Source organism: Phyllobates terribilis, unplaced genomic scaffold, assembly GCF_046119375.1.
Source record: "Phyllobates terribilis strain yellow unplaced genomic scaffold, ASM4611937v1 Scaffold_2__4_contigs__length_985480577, whole genome shotgun sequence".
NCBI classification, from domain to species: Eukaryota; Metazoa; Chordata; class Amphibia; order Anura; family Dendrobatidae; genus Phyllobates; species Phyllobates terribilis.
This window is the reverse complement of record NW_027362762.1, coordinates 517,179,373-517,194,519: the sequence shown is the minus strand read 5'-3', so window position 1 is coordinate 517,194,519 and position 15,147 is coordinate 517,179,373. Positions and strand designations below refer to the sequence as shown.

The window sequence follows — 15,147 nt, the reverse complement described above, 5'->3', positions numbered from 1 at the left end:
TGGGGTCTCCCTGTAATCTAGCCAGTAAAGGCTAAACAAACAGCTGTGGGCTGATAATAGCCAGGGAACATTTTTGGCTAATGGCCCCTTCCCCGTCTACTAATATCAGCCCCCAGCAGTCAGCTTTCTCTCTGCTGGTTATAAAAATAACGCTGGAGCCCACACTATTTTTATTTTTTTTAAATTTTAGGCTCTGTGCCCACGATCCGGACGTAGCAGCGCTTTGGACGCTTATTTTTTGCTGCATCCAAAACGTTGCATTCTATTGAGTGCAGGTAAATTATCATGTGTTCACTGAACCACTCAAATTTATCGCATTCGCTACTTTTTAAATTTCTGTTGCAGAGACTAGCGCCTCTGCAAGAGAATTTGACATGCTGCGGTCCTGAAAGACGCTCCGCATGTCAGTGTCCACGGGTGATCCGCAGCCTCTGATGCACGCATAGTGGACATGGGATTTCTAGAGATCCCATCCACTATGCTGTAATATCTGGACCCTGCGGGTTTGATGCTGTATAAACATGTAGCGTCAAATCTGCAGCGGCTCCTGACCGTGGCCACGTACCGAAGCTCACCCACAGCATGTCAATTTCTGTAGCGGACACGCTAGTCTCCACTGCAGATTTTAACCGATTGAAGTGTCATTATTTGTGGTGGATTCACATGTACCAACAACAAAAGTGCAGCATTAGGACACCACATTTTGGACGCAACAAAAATGCGCTTCATCCAAAGCTCTGCTGAGTGCTGATCGGTGGCAAGGGGGCGTAGCGGCTAACGAACCACCTGTGAGGTGTTATTTAATGGCCAGGGACCATGTTTGCTAATGGCACCTTCCCAGGCTAAAAATACCAGCTCACAGCAGCCACATAAATTGCATGAATAGAAATGCTAATGAAGATTGGGTGAATGGGACTAGCTGACACCCAGCTCTTTAGTTTGGTGATGAGAAGGTGTCAATCAGGCCCTTTCATCACCAAACCTAATTAAACTAAAGTAAAGAGTTAAATAAACACACAAACACAGAGCAAACACTTTATTTGAAATGCAACAGACATATTTTTTAATAATTTAAGTTAACAAATATACTCACCCCAGATCTGACAGTAATCCAAGGGTTTAAGCAATGTCCCACCAAATAACTTTATTTATCTCCAAAAAGTATTTATTGATGTACAAAAACGCTTCCTGCTAAGGAGATGCAGACACTCTCAGGATATTTCTTCTTCAAATCCTGATCATGCGCACATACCCTCATAACACATAAAAAAAGTTAAGGTAAATGTAATGTTTTCTTAACATTAACATTATTTTTAAAGTGTCTTCTTATGTTGTTGGGTTTAAAAATTTAGCAGCAATTTTAAATATTTTTTTTCAAGGACATTTACAAAACTTTATTTTCAGTTTTGTACAGACATTAGGGCCTATATATTGGAAACCCCCCAAATGTGATCGTTTTAAAAGCTACACTGCTCAGCACATTCAAAACTGCTGTCAGGTAGTTTATTAACCCTTTGGGTGCTTTTCAGGCGTTGGTGCACAATAGAAAGTCTGGAATGAAAATTTGAAATTTTTTTTATTTTTACCACTAAAATTTTGCTCACATCTGAACTGTAGTTGGCTGACCCTATGGCCAATATTTGGCCATAGATTGTCATTGCATTGTCAATGAGGGTCATAGAATAATGATCTCAGGGTGCCAGTTTGGGTAAAGAGGGTACCCCCATGCTCTGTTAACTATATAGATGCTGATGTTACAATTGGCTGACAGTAGTGGCCGCTGTTGTTAGAGTGTTTGTATGTAAAGGGTTTGATCTGTGAAAGGATTTTGATCACCTGTCCAAAGGATGCATTGCGCAGTTCTATTCAGTGTGTAGTGGCCACTGCCGGGTACTGTAGAACAGCTCCTATTCTCCCTGCCAGAGATTATAATAGCTGATCAATTCGTTTTTGGATCCCCGTTGATATGATTTTGATTACCTATATTTTACAATATCTACTGAGCGGACAAACCTTTTAGATGCTGTTTCTAAAACAGAGCTCCTAATGACTTACACAGAAACAAAGCTCTGACCTCCTAGAATATATATCATGAAATGATTGATTTGGACCTAAAAGTGACAGGGTATAAAGCTGGACATTCACTTTGTCTTGTGGAGATTTGCTTGCTTTGGCAAGACTCAAGCTACACTTTAATGAGCTGTTCTAATGACATATTTCTGTCATGCACAATAATGTGAACCTTTGCTATGTTTTTGAACAGGAGCTTCACAGACCAGCTAAGAAAGATATCAAAAGATGCTGGGATGCCCATCCAGGGCCAGCCATGCTTCTGTAAATACGCGCAGGGCGCGGACAGCGTGGAGCCAATGTTCAAACATTTAAAACTTACCTATGTCGGTCTTCAGCTTATTGTGGTTATCCTTCCAGGGAAGACCCCAGTGTATGGTAAGGAAAAAAAAATTTATGAGTGGGGATTACTTAGTTAACCAGACAAAATAAAAGTAACATTTTCTGTGGTAGAACTATGCATTTCTTTAATTTCTCTCATTTTTGTTACATAAAACTTAAAGGGGTTGTCCTCTTTTAAGCTATGTGCCTGCTATGGGAGAACATCCTGGAGTATATACCCAAGCTCTCCATGAGCGAACCTGCAAGATTGTCACACATTTATGTAATTCATAGAGTTTATAGGTCACCGCTAATAATGCACAAAATGGGGCTGAGGGTTAACTCAGAGTGCCCAAGATGTGGAAAAGGGGAGGCGGGTATATTCCACATGATGTGGGAGTGCCCTAGGCTATCAACGTTTTGGTCTGGGGTACTTGCCATGATTGAAGGGGCGTATGGATGCGGTGTCTCTGGAGACCCTGTTACATGCTTGCTGGGCTACGTGGAAGAAATTTTAGCTGATAAAAATATAAAAATAGCCATCGCTAGGCTACTTTATTGCGCCAGGAAATTAATTGCAAGACATTGGACTGGGGCTGATCCCCCCTCGGGTGAAGAATATTCTAAGCGGGTAGCGCACATTATACAATTGGAAAGAGGTATATATGAAAAAAGAGGGAAACAGAATATATATGAAAAAATGTGGGCGCCATGGATACAATATAAGGGACTGTGAGAGGAATGATTCCAAACCTGTAACATACTTTATAAACTACTACTTGCACAATGAACTTCTGGGTTTCTACCATAAAGGGTAATTGAGAATTACTTGGTTTTTTAAGATATAACAGAGGGAGGGGAATGCTGTCGTGGGGGGGGGGGGGGATTGAGGGTTTGTTTGGATATGTTATATTTCTTATTGTATTCTGATGCCTTGAGTAATATTGTCTAATCAGAATATGTTTAATAAAAATTTATTTGATTAAAAAAAAGCTATGTGCCTGCAGACTCGTGATTCCTCACATCGCACACTGTGTGCTGTGAGGATTCTCCTGTGACAGGAGACTGCTCTTATGCAATTTGCATACTTCTGGCCACATTCAGACTAGACTGCATCTAGCCTCGCTGAGTACTCTGGCATTGAGACATGCTGCGCACATCTAGTCGGCACATGATCAAATACTTTTAGTCACACGCCTGCCGCTCCCGGCATCGGGAGGGCTCACTAGTTTGCAGTCACATGGAGTATCTGCAGACTTAGCTTAAGACCGGACTGTTTTTATTTCTTTTATTTTTTTGCTGTAGGCCTTCAGGCATGGAAAGGCCTGGGATATGAGAGGTTTAAATGTGAACATGAATTTACTAGTTAATATGTGCAAGACGTACAACTGAATCTTTACTAATGATGTAAAGATTTTTGTATATTATGCATTAAGTTGTCATTTTCTCTCGTGTCAGCTGAAGTGAAGAGAGTAGGGGATACTCTCCTTGGAATGGCCACTCAGTGTGTGCAGGTTAAAAATGTCGTGAAGACTTCTCCGCAGACACTGTCCAATTTATGCCTGAAAATCAATGCTAAACTTGGAGGAATAAACAACGTTCTTGTCCCACATCAAAGGTAATCCAACTTTGTGAAGAGAATCCAAGATTATGTTAAAGGGAATCAGTCATGAGGAATTTAGACCTCCTAGCAATGCCGTTTATGTACAGGTGCTTTCATGTTCATTAAAGCTATACCTTGATTGTAGACATTACTTTAATAAGAAATCCCGCTGTGAAATCATATGCAAATGAGCTGCAAGTCCTTTGGGATGGGACATTGCACTTGCAGCTCTCCGTCCTTCCCTGACTATCCTGTGCCTGCCTTCTGTGCTTGAGACCGGTCAGGAGAGGCAGATCACGGAAACAAAAGTGACCTGTCAGACCCATAAGGCAAACAGAAATAGCGAGGAAGAGGAGTATCGCTATAAGTGCAAGCCCCCCCAGATGCATGTGCATATGATTAAAATGCTGGACATATCAAATGGCAAGACTGATTTTTTTTTTTTTTTGATTTTTTTTTTTATCTGCCTCAAAACTTCTGTATATACATGACATTAATTGAGGTATAAAATCCTTATGACAGGTTTCTTTTAAACGTCCTGAATACAAAATCATTTGTCATTATGCTTCAGAAAATAAATCTTGTCACTCATTTTCTTAAATTGTTTTGGTAAGTGATTTAACTAATGAAAAGAAAATTGTACTTTTGTAATTTTTATGGTTTTATTTTTTTCTAAAGCTGCATTTTGTATTTGCAGACCGTCTGTGTTCCAGCAGCCAGTTATATTCTTGGGTGCTGATGTGACTCATCCTCCTGCTGGTGATGGCAAGAAACCCTCTATTGCTGCTGTAGTGGGCAGCATGGATGGTCATCCTAGCCGTTATTGTGCCACCGTGCGTGTTCAGACTTCTCGGCAGGAGACATCCCAAGAGCTCTTGTATAGTCAGGAAGTCATTCAAGACCTTAGCAACATGGTGCGTGAGCTTCTCATCCAGTTCTATAAGTCAACTCGATTCAAGCCCACACGTATTATCTATTACCGTGGAGGTGTGTCCGAAGGTCAAATGAAACAGGTGGGTCTAGAGCTTTTCAGCCCATTTTCCCTTTGTTTCGAATCTGTTTTTCATATCCATTCTAAAATGCTTTAGCCACAACACAGTTTTAAGTGTTTCACATCAAGTGTAGGGTATGCTTCAATGCCTGCTGTTCTATGGTTTATGTTCTGAAATGGTCCCAATGCCAAGTACTATCACACTGGTTTTTGCTCTGATCAGAGTGTTTTAACTCCGATCAGAGTACAGACGAGTGTGACAATGGTGAAGCTGCAGACAGGGAAACATCTTATAAAGTAGTATCAGGAGCAGCGTGCTTCCGGTCTCTCTGCCTGCGCAGGCGTGTTAGAAGCATGAGTGGTGCAGAGGGATCAATGAGAAGCCTTGTCATCCACAAGATGGCAGCACACTTCCATTGAAAAAGAGGTAGATAGTATAGTTAAAATATAACCTTTATTTCTATTCTTAAAATAAGCTCATGTGAAAAACATAGAAAAACACATAAAATCAGCGACCTAAATGGTCTTACACTTATGTGAAATAATTGATCTGTATATATGAAAGAACCAAATCTCACCAAATTAGTTGTTCTAGTCAGTCCAGATAAGGCAAATATTCAAAAGCCTAGTCGGAACGAACAGTGGGGTGGGGGGCCATTATCAAACCCCACAGATCATGGAGTGTAACTGCTCCTTGAGTTTTGGTCAGATTGTTCCTTTTATATTTCTACTACTCTCATGAATTGTTAAACCATATAGGTCGCTGTTTTGATGAGAATTGGTTCTTTCATATATACAGATCAATTATTTCACATAAGTGTGAGACCATTTAGGTTGCTGATTTTATGTGTTTGTTTTTCTATGTTTTTCACATGAGCTAATTTTAAGAAAAGAAGGAAAGGTTATATTTTAACATATACTATCTACCTTGCTGACCACAACTTAATTGATTGGTAGACCGCCAAACCTCTAATCCTTATCATTGAAAAAGAGGTACAAAAAACAAAGGATCTTGGGTAGATGCTATCTAAAATAAGTAAACACACATCATATTTTTTTTAATAAAACTAATTTTTGGTGATGGGCCCGCTTTAACTTAATACTTTGCAAATATTTGTTGTCCTAGCTGTGACTGATTTAAATTAAAATGAAACCTAAAAAATCTTTCTGCTTTCTTGTAGGTTGCATGGCCAGAGCTTATGGCTATTCGGAAAGCCTGCATAAGTCTGGAAGAGGATTACAGACCCGGAATTACATACATAGTTGTTCAAAAGCGTCATCATACCAGACTTTTCTGTTCTGATAAAACTGAGAGGGTAAGGTTTCAGAACCATACAGTATAAAAGAGAAGTGGTAAAAGTTAATTTTATATTAGCCTCTTTTATAGCAAGTGAAAAGGGCACATTTCAACACTCTATTCTTTTGTAAAGATGATAATACCCATCTAAAGTTTCACATACTAGATACACCATACTAGCGATGAGAGGAAGTGTTGTCATAGGGGCAGTGAAATTTAGCAGGCATGAGACATCCATATTTTTATAGTGAAAATATGGGTACTGAAAATCTTTAATATTTTAAAGGAAACCTGTCACCTCCAGAAATGCAATTTGCATGCAAATATATTGGTAATCTGTGGTTTAACAGCGTTGAAATCATACCTTGCTGGCTTACTTTGGCTTACTTTCTTAAATGGCTACAGGGAGAAAATGTACGTTTTACTCTTCCTGCAGCTGCTGGCTTACAGTCTTATTGGGATGCAGGGAGCTATTACAGTCACTGCTCACTATACAGCGTGCTGTAATCAGTCCTTGGCACATTGATTGACAGCCTGCTCTGAAGCATGTGCAGTGTATGTGTGCGGAGCAGGATGTCAGTCATTCTGATGAATGATTATATTGCACTATAGTGCGCTGTGACTGTAACAGCTTCCTGTACTATCCCAATAACTGAGCGAGTAGCTACAGGAAGGATATAACTTCATTTTCTCCCTGTCGCCACTGCCCCTGTAGCCGGTTAAGCAGTAGGTAAATGACGTTTCTGGAGATGACAACAGGTTTCATTTCTTTGTACATTACACAGGCGTTTAAATCTCCTCTCATTGTAATTCATAATAAAGATTTCATAATTCAAACTGCATTTGTTACATTTTTTATTTATTTTTTCCTAAGGTGGGTAAAAGTGGAAATGTGCCAGCAGGAACTACAGTAGACAGCACCATTACGCACCCATCAGAATTTGACTTCTATCTCTGTAGCCATGCTGGCATTCAGGTATGTCTCTTGCTACCCACCATTTTTGACTGTTGATATTGCAAACACTATAACCTTTTTTTTTTGTTTCCTTTAGGGAACAAGTCGCCCATCTCACTACCAAGTTCTTTGGGATGACAACTGCTTCACAGCTGATGAGTTGCAGCTCTTAACTTACCAACTTTGTCATACATATGTTCGATGTACTCGCTCAGTATCTATCCCTGCGCCTGCATACTATGCCCGCTTGGTTGCTTTCAGAGCAAGATACCATCTTGTGGACAAGGATCATGATAGGTGAGCAGTGTAACTTAGTTTATTTCCTTCTACTTCTGCCTTTCATCATATATTTTACATCGAATGGTTGTCTTTTTTGGTGAACAATATATATATATATATATATATATATATATATATATATATATATATATATAGTACAGACCAAAAGTTTGGACACGCCTTCTCATTTAAAGATTTTTCTGTATTATTCAAGACTATGAAAATTGTACATTCACACTGAAGGCATCAAAACTATGAATTATCACATGTGGAATTATATACTTAACAAAAAAGTGTGAAACAACTGAAAATATGTCTTATATTCTAGGTTCTTCAAAGTAGCCACCTTTTGCTTTGATGACTGCTTTGCACACTCTTGGCATTCTCTTGATGAGCTTCAAGAGGTAGTCACCGGAAATGGTCTTCCAACAATCTTGAAGGAGTTCCCAGAGATGCTTAGCACTTGTTGGCCCTTTTTCCTTCACTCTGCGGTCCAGCTCTCCCCAAACCATCTCAATTGGGTTCAGGTCTGGTGACTGTGGAGGCCAGGTCATCTGGCATAGCACCCCATCACTCCCCCTCTTGGTCAAATAGCCCTTACACAGCCTGGAGGTGTGTTTGGGGTCATTGTCCTGTTGAGAAATAAATGATGGTCCAAGTAAACGCAAACCGGATGGAATAGCATGCCGCTGCAAGATGCTGTGGTAGCCATGCTGGTTCAGTATGCCTTCAATTTTGAATACATTTCCAACAGTGTCACCAGCAAAGCACCCCCACACCATCACACCTCCTCCTCCATGCTTCACGGTGGGAACCAGGCATGTAGAGTCCATCCGTTCTCCTTTTCTGTGTCGCACAAAGACACGGTGGTTGGAACCAAAGATCTCAAATTTGGACTCATCAGACCAAAGCACAGATTTCCACTGGTCTAATGTCCATTCCTTGTGTTCTTTAGCCCAAACAAGTCTCTTCTGCTTGTTGTCTGTCCTTAGCAGTGGTTTCCTAGCAGCTATTTTACCATGAAGGCCTGCTGCACAAAGTCTCCTCTTAACAGTTGTTGAAGAGATGTGTCTGCTGCTAGAACTCTGTGTGGCATTGACCTGGTCTCTAATCTGAGCTGCTGTTAACCTGCGATTTCTGAGGCTGGTGACTCGGATAAACTTATCCTCAGAAGCAGAGGTGACTCTTGGTCTTCCTTTCCTGGGGCGGTCCTCACGTGAGGCAGTTTCTCTGTAGTGCTTGATGGTTTTTGCAACTGCACTTGGGGACACTTTCAAAGTTTGCCCAATTTTTCGCACTGACTGACCTTCATTTCTTAAAGTAATGATGGCCACTCGTTTTTCTTTACTTAGCTGCTTTTTTCTTGCCATAATACAAATTCTAACAGTCTATTCAGTAGGACTATCAGATGTGTATCCACCAGACTTCTGCACAACACAACTGATGGTCCCAACCCCATTTATAAGGCAAGAAATCCCATTTATTAAACCTGACAGGGCACACCTGTGAAGTCAAAACCATTTCCGGTGACTACCTCTTGAAGCTCATCAAGAGAATGCCAAGAGTGTGCAAAGCAGTCATCAAAGCAAAAGGTGGCTACTTTGAAGAACCTAGAATATAAGACATATTTTCAGTTGTTTCACACTTTTTTGTTAAGTATATAATTCCACATGTGTTAATTCATAGTTTTGATGCCTTCAGTGTGCATGTACAATTTTCATAGTCATGAAAATACAGAACCATCTTTAAATGAGAAGGTGTGTCCAAACTTTTGGCCCGTACTATATATATTTATATATATATATATATATATATATATATATATATATAAAATAAATAAATATAAAAGTGTATGTGTGTATATATACAGTTAGGTCTATATATATTTGGACAGAGACAACATTTTTCTAATTTTGGTTCTAGACATTACCACAATGAATTTTAAACAAAACAATTCAGATGCAGTTGAAGTTCAGACTTTCAGCTTTCATTTGAGGGTATCCACATTAAAATTGGATGAAGGGTTTAGGAGTTTCAGCTCCTTAACATGTGCCACCCTGTTTTTAAAGGGACCAAAAGTAATTGGACAGATTAAATAATTGTAAATAAAATGTTCATTTCTAGTACTTGGTTGAAAACCCTTTGTTGACAATGACTGCCTGAAGTCTTGAACTCATGGACATCACCAGACGCTGTGTTCCCTCCTTTTTGATGCTCTGCCAGGCCTTCACTGTGGTGGTTTTCAGTTGCTGTTTGTTTGTGGGCCTTTCTGTCTGAAGTTTAGTCTTTAACAAGTGAAATGCATGCTCAATTGGGCTGACATCAGGTGACTGACTTGGCCATTCAAGAATATTCCACTTCTTTGCTTTAATAAACTCCTGGGTTGCTTTGGCTTTATGTTTTGGGTCATTGTCCATCTGTAGTATGAAACGACGACCAATCAGTTTGGCTGCATTTGGCTGGATCTGAGCACACAGTATGGCTCTGAATACATCAGAATTAATTTGGCTGCTTCTGTCCTGTGTCACATCATCAATAAACACTAGTGATCCAGTGCCACTGGCAGCCATGCATGCCCAAGCCATCACACTGCCTCCGCCGTGTTTTACATATGATGTGGTATGCTTTGGATCATGAGCTGTACCACGCCTTCGCCATACTTTTCTCTTTCCATCATTCTGGTAGAGGTTGATCTTGGTTTCATCTGTCCAAAGAATGTTCTTCCAGAACTGTGCTGGCTTTTTTAGATGTTTTTTTTTAGCAAAGTCCAGTCTAGGCTTTTTCTTCTTGATGCTTATGAGTGGCTTGCACCGTGCAGTGAACCCTCTGTATTTACTTTCATGCAGTCTTCTCTTTATGGTAGATTTGGATATTGATATGCCTACCTCCTGGAGAGTGTTGTTCACTTGGTTGGCTGTTGTGAAGGGGTTTCTCTTCACCATGGAGATTATTCTGCGATCATCCACCACTGTTGTCTTCCGTGGGCGCCCAGGTCTTTTTGCATTGATGAGTTCACCAGTGCTTTCTTTCTTTCTCAGAATGTACCAAACTGTAGATTTTGCCACTCCTAATATTGTAGCAATTTCTCGGATGGGTTTTTTCTGTTTTTGCAGCTTAAGGATGGCTTGTTTCACCTGCATGGAGAGCTCCTTTGACCGAATGTTTACATATCAGCAAAACCTTCCAAATGCAAACACCACACCTCAAATCAACTCCAGGCCTTTTATCTGCTTAACTGAGAATGACATAATGAAGGGATTGCCCACACCTGTCCATGAAATAGCCTTGGAGTCAATTGTCCAATTACTTTTGGTCCCTTTAAAAACAGGGTGGCACATGTTAAGGAGCTGAAACTCCTAAACCCTTCATCCAATTTTAATGTGGATACCATCAAATGAAAGCTGAAAGTCTGAACTTCAACTGCATCTGGATTGTTTTGTTTAAAATTCATTGTGGTAATGTCTAGAACCAAAATTAGAAAAATGTTGTCTCTGTCCAAATATATATGGACCTAACTGTATAATATATATATCACACATACAGACCCCTTTTTAGTTCAATGATGGATATATATAATATATTTTTTTTGTATTAGTAATAATAATTTTTTTTTATAATATAAACCGTGCACACATCTCGGTCAGTAGGATGATGTTAGTGTATTTGTAATTGCTCCAACTTCTGATCAATGGTACTCTTTTCTCCTCAGTGCTGAGGGAAGCCATGTGTCTGGACAGAGCAATGGTCGCGATCCTCAAGCTCTGGCCAAAGCCGTTCAGATTCATCACGACACCCAGCATACAATGTACTTCGCCTGACAGAGCAGCCGGATGCCGCACCAAACTCCCTTCTCCTCAGAGCCCTAAAACACATGGTTTAAACAGTCTCCTGTGATTGTCAGGGATGGCGCTCTTGGCTTCCTACCAGCACACTTTGGACTTTTTGCACTGAATCTCTTCACAGTCTGATCCGAATTGAGGAAAGTTGTGGAATAGTTTGTTTTTAAATGTTTTTATTTAAGTATATCAAAAACTTAAGCTGTCTTCTGATGCATTGGACTGAATCTTTACCTCAAACTTGCAAGATATCTGAAGATTTTGCTCCAAATGGTTGTCTTTTAATTACTTTTTATTTGAAAGCCAGCATTTCTCCATTCTTGGTTATAACAAAAGTTGACATACTTTGTCTTAACTACATGCTGCTTTGTGAGTATATACATACGTGGTAAAGTATAATTGTGTGGGGCCATAAACTTGCTAAATGAGGTTTAGTCTTTACTGTAAAATACCTTTTTAATTTTTTTACAGGTATTGCGGTCTGTCAGGTTCTTTACCATTGCAGACTTGTACTTTTTAGCGCGTATGAGCTGCAAAACTATTGCACTATATTGCAAATGAATTAATTTTTCTGTATTAAATGAATGTGTATTATAAATAAGATTTTAATATAAGGGCCATGTGGCGCACACTGCCATTGGTTTTTAGAAATGCAGATTGCCATTATGTTTTTTTTTCCTTGCTGCCCTCCCCAGGAGACATCCACTTCCAATCCTAACAACATGTAAGTATTTTGCCAGCACATGAAAACGCCCAGGTTATGCTGCTGTGGTTTGATAACTATTTTTACTCTTGTAGGACAGGGTGGGGTTTGGAATATTTTTCCGGCAATAATTCTATCCATAGCCTCACACAGCGTTTCTATGTGTAGTTGTATTGTGTAGTGTCCCACTTTTCTGTCTTAAAAAGACTGCTGCAGCTGAGGACGGGGGGGTTTCTTTAAGTCTTAAATATGTTGGTAGGTTGCCCACAGATGTCTGAAGCACCAGGTGCTTTCTGACCTCTCGAGCTTCTCTGCCAACAGGGCGGGCTCTGTTATTGGCACGTAGTTCCCGATTGGTTGAATGACTAACGCAGCAGTCATGAGTCAGTAGAAAGGTCACAATTTTATACCAGCATTTTCCAAGTGTGATGTGTTTCTGAGCTCAAAGCAAACCATATTGCACAATATGCTTTATGATCCCATCCCTTTTCATCTTTGACTACATATAATATTTTTGATTATTGATTTTTTTTTGTTTTGTTGTTTTTTGACCCCCAAATTGCTGCATTGCTCCTTTTGTGTCGGTAAATCTATCCTGTACTGTCTTGACCAGTACAATGTTCTGTAATGTGATAATGCCGGCTATTCATCATGTTTTATCTCTGTGAATAACCTCAGATCACTTACTGCTATGGTTCGCTCTGTCCCCTCACCCCACTGATCATTTTGCAGCATGGCTATAGGTTTGACAAGCACTTTTTCCAGCTTCTGCTCTTTTTTTTTTTCTCCCACACACGCAAACAAAATATACCTCACTCAGATAGTGGAAGTTATCTATAAATATATATATGTCTTTTGTGCGGGGAGTATTAATGCTGCTTTTGGGCTTTGCTGCTTGTTAACCCCTTCATGCCAGGCGGGGGTGCGCCAGTCTTCAGTTTGTGACATATATTTGTATGCAGTAGGTGATGTATTTGTGCGGTAGAAAATGAGGTCTTGTCTGCCGATTTTTTTTTTTTTATTAATTTTTTTTCCTGGCATCTACAGCAAAATACAGTGCCTATTGCCTGGTGATGAAGGGGTTATGGACTGCTCTTTATGGCTGAGGTGACATTCAGTGTTCATATCTCCAGCTTTTTTTTATGGTTTCACCTGTGCATAATACAAAGCTAACCTGTGCCATTAGTTTTGCAGATGCCACTGCAATATCCAGTTTGCCTGCTTGTGACTGGGGAGGAAGGGTCAATTGCACGTTTCTGTACATATATTTAAAACTGAGCCAGGGCGCAATGAGAAGAAATCATTCAGATCTGTGCAGTCAGCTGAAAGTAGGGTTAAATACTGCTAAGAATATGAACATGGTCCTATGCTTTTTTTTTTTTTGTGTTCAGTTTCTTGATGTACGTAGGAAATTGGGGGTGGGGGGGTAGCGCCATGTAGGTATGTGTTTGTACGTTTTTAAAACCTTTTTCAGATTGTGTTGCAGCAATACTATAAGTGAGGTGTATTGGACTTTCTAATATTTAAAGTGGGTGCAGGACGGAACACGTTGACGCTGTGTATGTATGAAATCCTATTGGGATTATTGTGTCGGAATAATGACTCTAAACTTGGATTGAATAGCCCAGCTAACACTTTCAGCCCGAGGATGGACTGTGAAAGCAGGAAATGAAGCAGAGGAAGAGGAGGCTTTAGTTTCAGTCAAGCAGATGCCGCACTTATAAAATAAACTGCTGTCTGCAAACTGCTCTACACATTGGTGTTGAAACTAACATCCATTAAGTACAATGGAGATTTGGTTGCTGAGCTCTACCTTTCCCCAGCTAGAATACCAGCAATTATGGGGGCAATTCTTAAATCATCAGTTTTTTACTTGTTTTGAAATCATTTTAATAAGTTCCCACTATAAGTGTCATTAAATTGATGTTAATGTGTATGTAGCGGCCTCACGTGTGTCTTTGAGGATTGGATGCAGAATTTGAACCATGTGGGTTTTATTGTAGCATAGAAGTCTAAATAGGTCTAGGAAGTGGCAAAATTGTGCTAATGACAATCTTACAAGTGGAACGTGTGTGACATTATCACAAGCAAATAGTTTGTCAGTGTCTGACTTAAATGTAATGAACTTTCCTAATTAGCGGTGGTCTTAGAATAACGTTTCATTGTGATCTATGTTACCTCAATTTGGCTGTTAAAACATTTTCCCAAAGGCATGACTACTAAGGGCATAGATGAACTTGTAGGTATCCACAGTTGCTTTCTCTTCCCTATGAGAAGATGGGTAACACCTATGTTCCTACACCTGTTCCTGAAGCTGGGTGGAAGTTATGTAAGACTGTATAGGCTTAAAAGTAAGACGCCTGCTTTCCTCGAGGGCATTTAAAGAATAAAATAAGACTTCAACTTTTTTTTTCTTCTTCTTGGGCTAATTTTATGATGTGTGAACTTGGACAACTCACTTTTTTATTCTCCTAATGTATACGTATAATACTTTACCATGTTATTAATTTCTATAGTGTTTCTATGTCTACAGAGGGGATTCCTTGTACAGGAGTTTGCATTTGTTTGGATTTTGATGTAAATTTTTCTTTTTTGTTTCTATATTGTTGCTAGACGTGTAATGTTTAAATTGTGTTTTATGAAATTCTGAATGGATGTCTATAGCAATACGAGGTAAATACACTTTTTTTTAATCCTTTTTTTTTTTCTTCTCTTCCCTATGCTATTTAAGGGCAACCTACAGCCCATGTTGCTAGATTAAGATGCTGGCTGTATTGTTTCTTTTTTTACCTTGCAGGGAAATAATTTGTTTGTTTTTAATGTGTAATTAAATGAAATATATGGCAAGTTGCCAAATAATGGTGTTTTGTGCTTTCAATCCATTAATATTTATTCAGTCTCTTGAGCTGTATTTGTAAAGACTTCACAGCGAATGTACATACGTGATAAGAGGAAAGGTGAGGACTTTTCATCAGCCTATTGAAACTATACTGTCCTCATACATGTTAGTGTAACACAGGTACTTTAGATGCAGTGACACAGAAACACAGAGCAGCCAGTACAGGGTTAATAAACAGGGGAGGTTTATGATA

General features: G+C 39.5%; 1 protein-coding gene across 2 annotated transcripts in view; it reads left to right on the top strand.

Moving 5' to 3' along the window:
• Nucleotides 1–14,915, top strand: part of AGO4 (argonaute RISC component 4) — a 69,770-nt gene extending 54,855 nt beyond the window's left edge. For both annotated transcript variants that reach the window (XM_073665938.1, XM_073665939.1), the window contains exons 12-18: nt 2,264–2,448; nt 3,850–4,009; nt 4,692–5,007; nt 6,167–6,301; nt 7,157–7,258; nt 7,335–7,534; nt 11,226–14,915. In XM_073665938.1, coding sequence (XP_073522039.1) covers nt 2,264–2,448; nt 3,850–4,009; nt 4,692–5,007; nt 6,167–6,301; nt 7,157–7,258; nt 7,335–7,534; nt 11,226–11,334 — 1,207 coding nt within the window. In that variant the 3' untranslated portion in view covers nt 11,335–14,915. The remainder of the gene's footprint in view (nt 1–2,263; nt 2,449–3,849; nt 4,010–4,691; nt 5,008–6,166; nt 6,302–7,156; nt 7,259–7,334; nt 7,535–11,225) is intronic.
• Nucleotides 14,916–15,147: the final 232 nt, after the last annotated feature.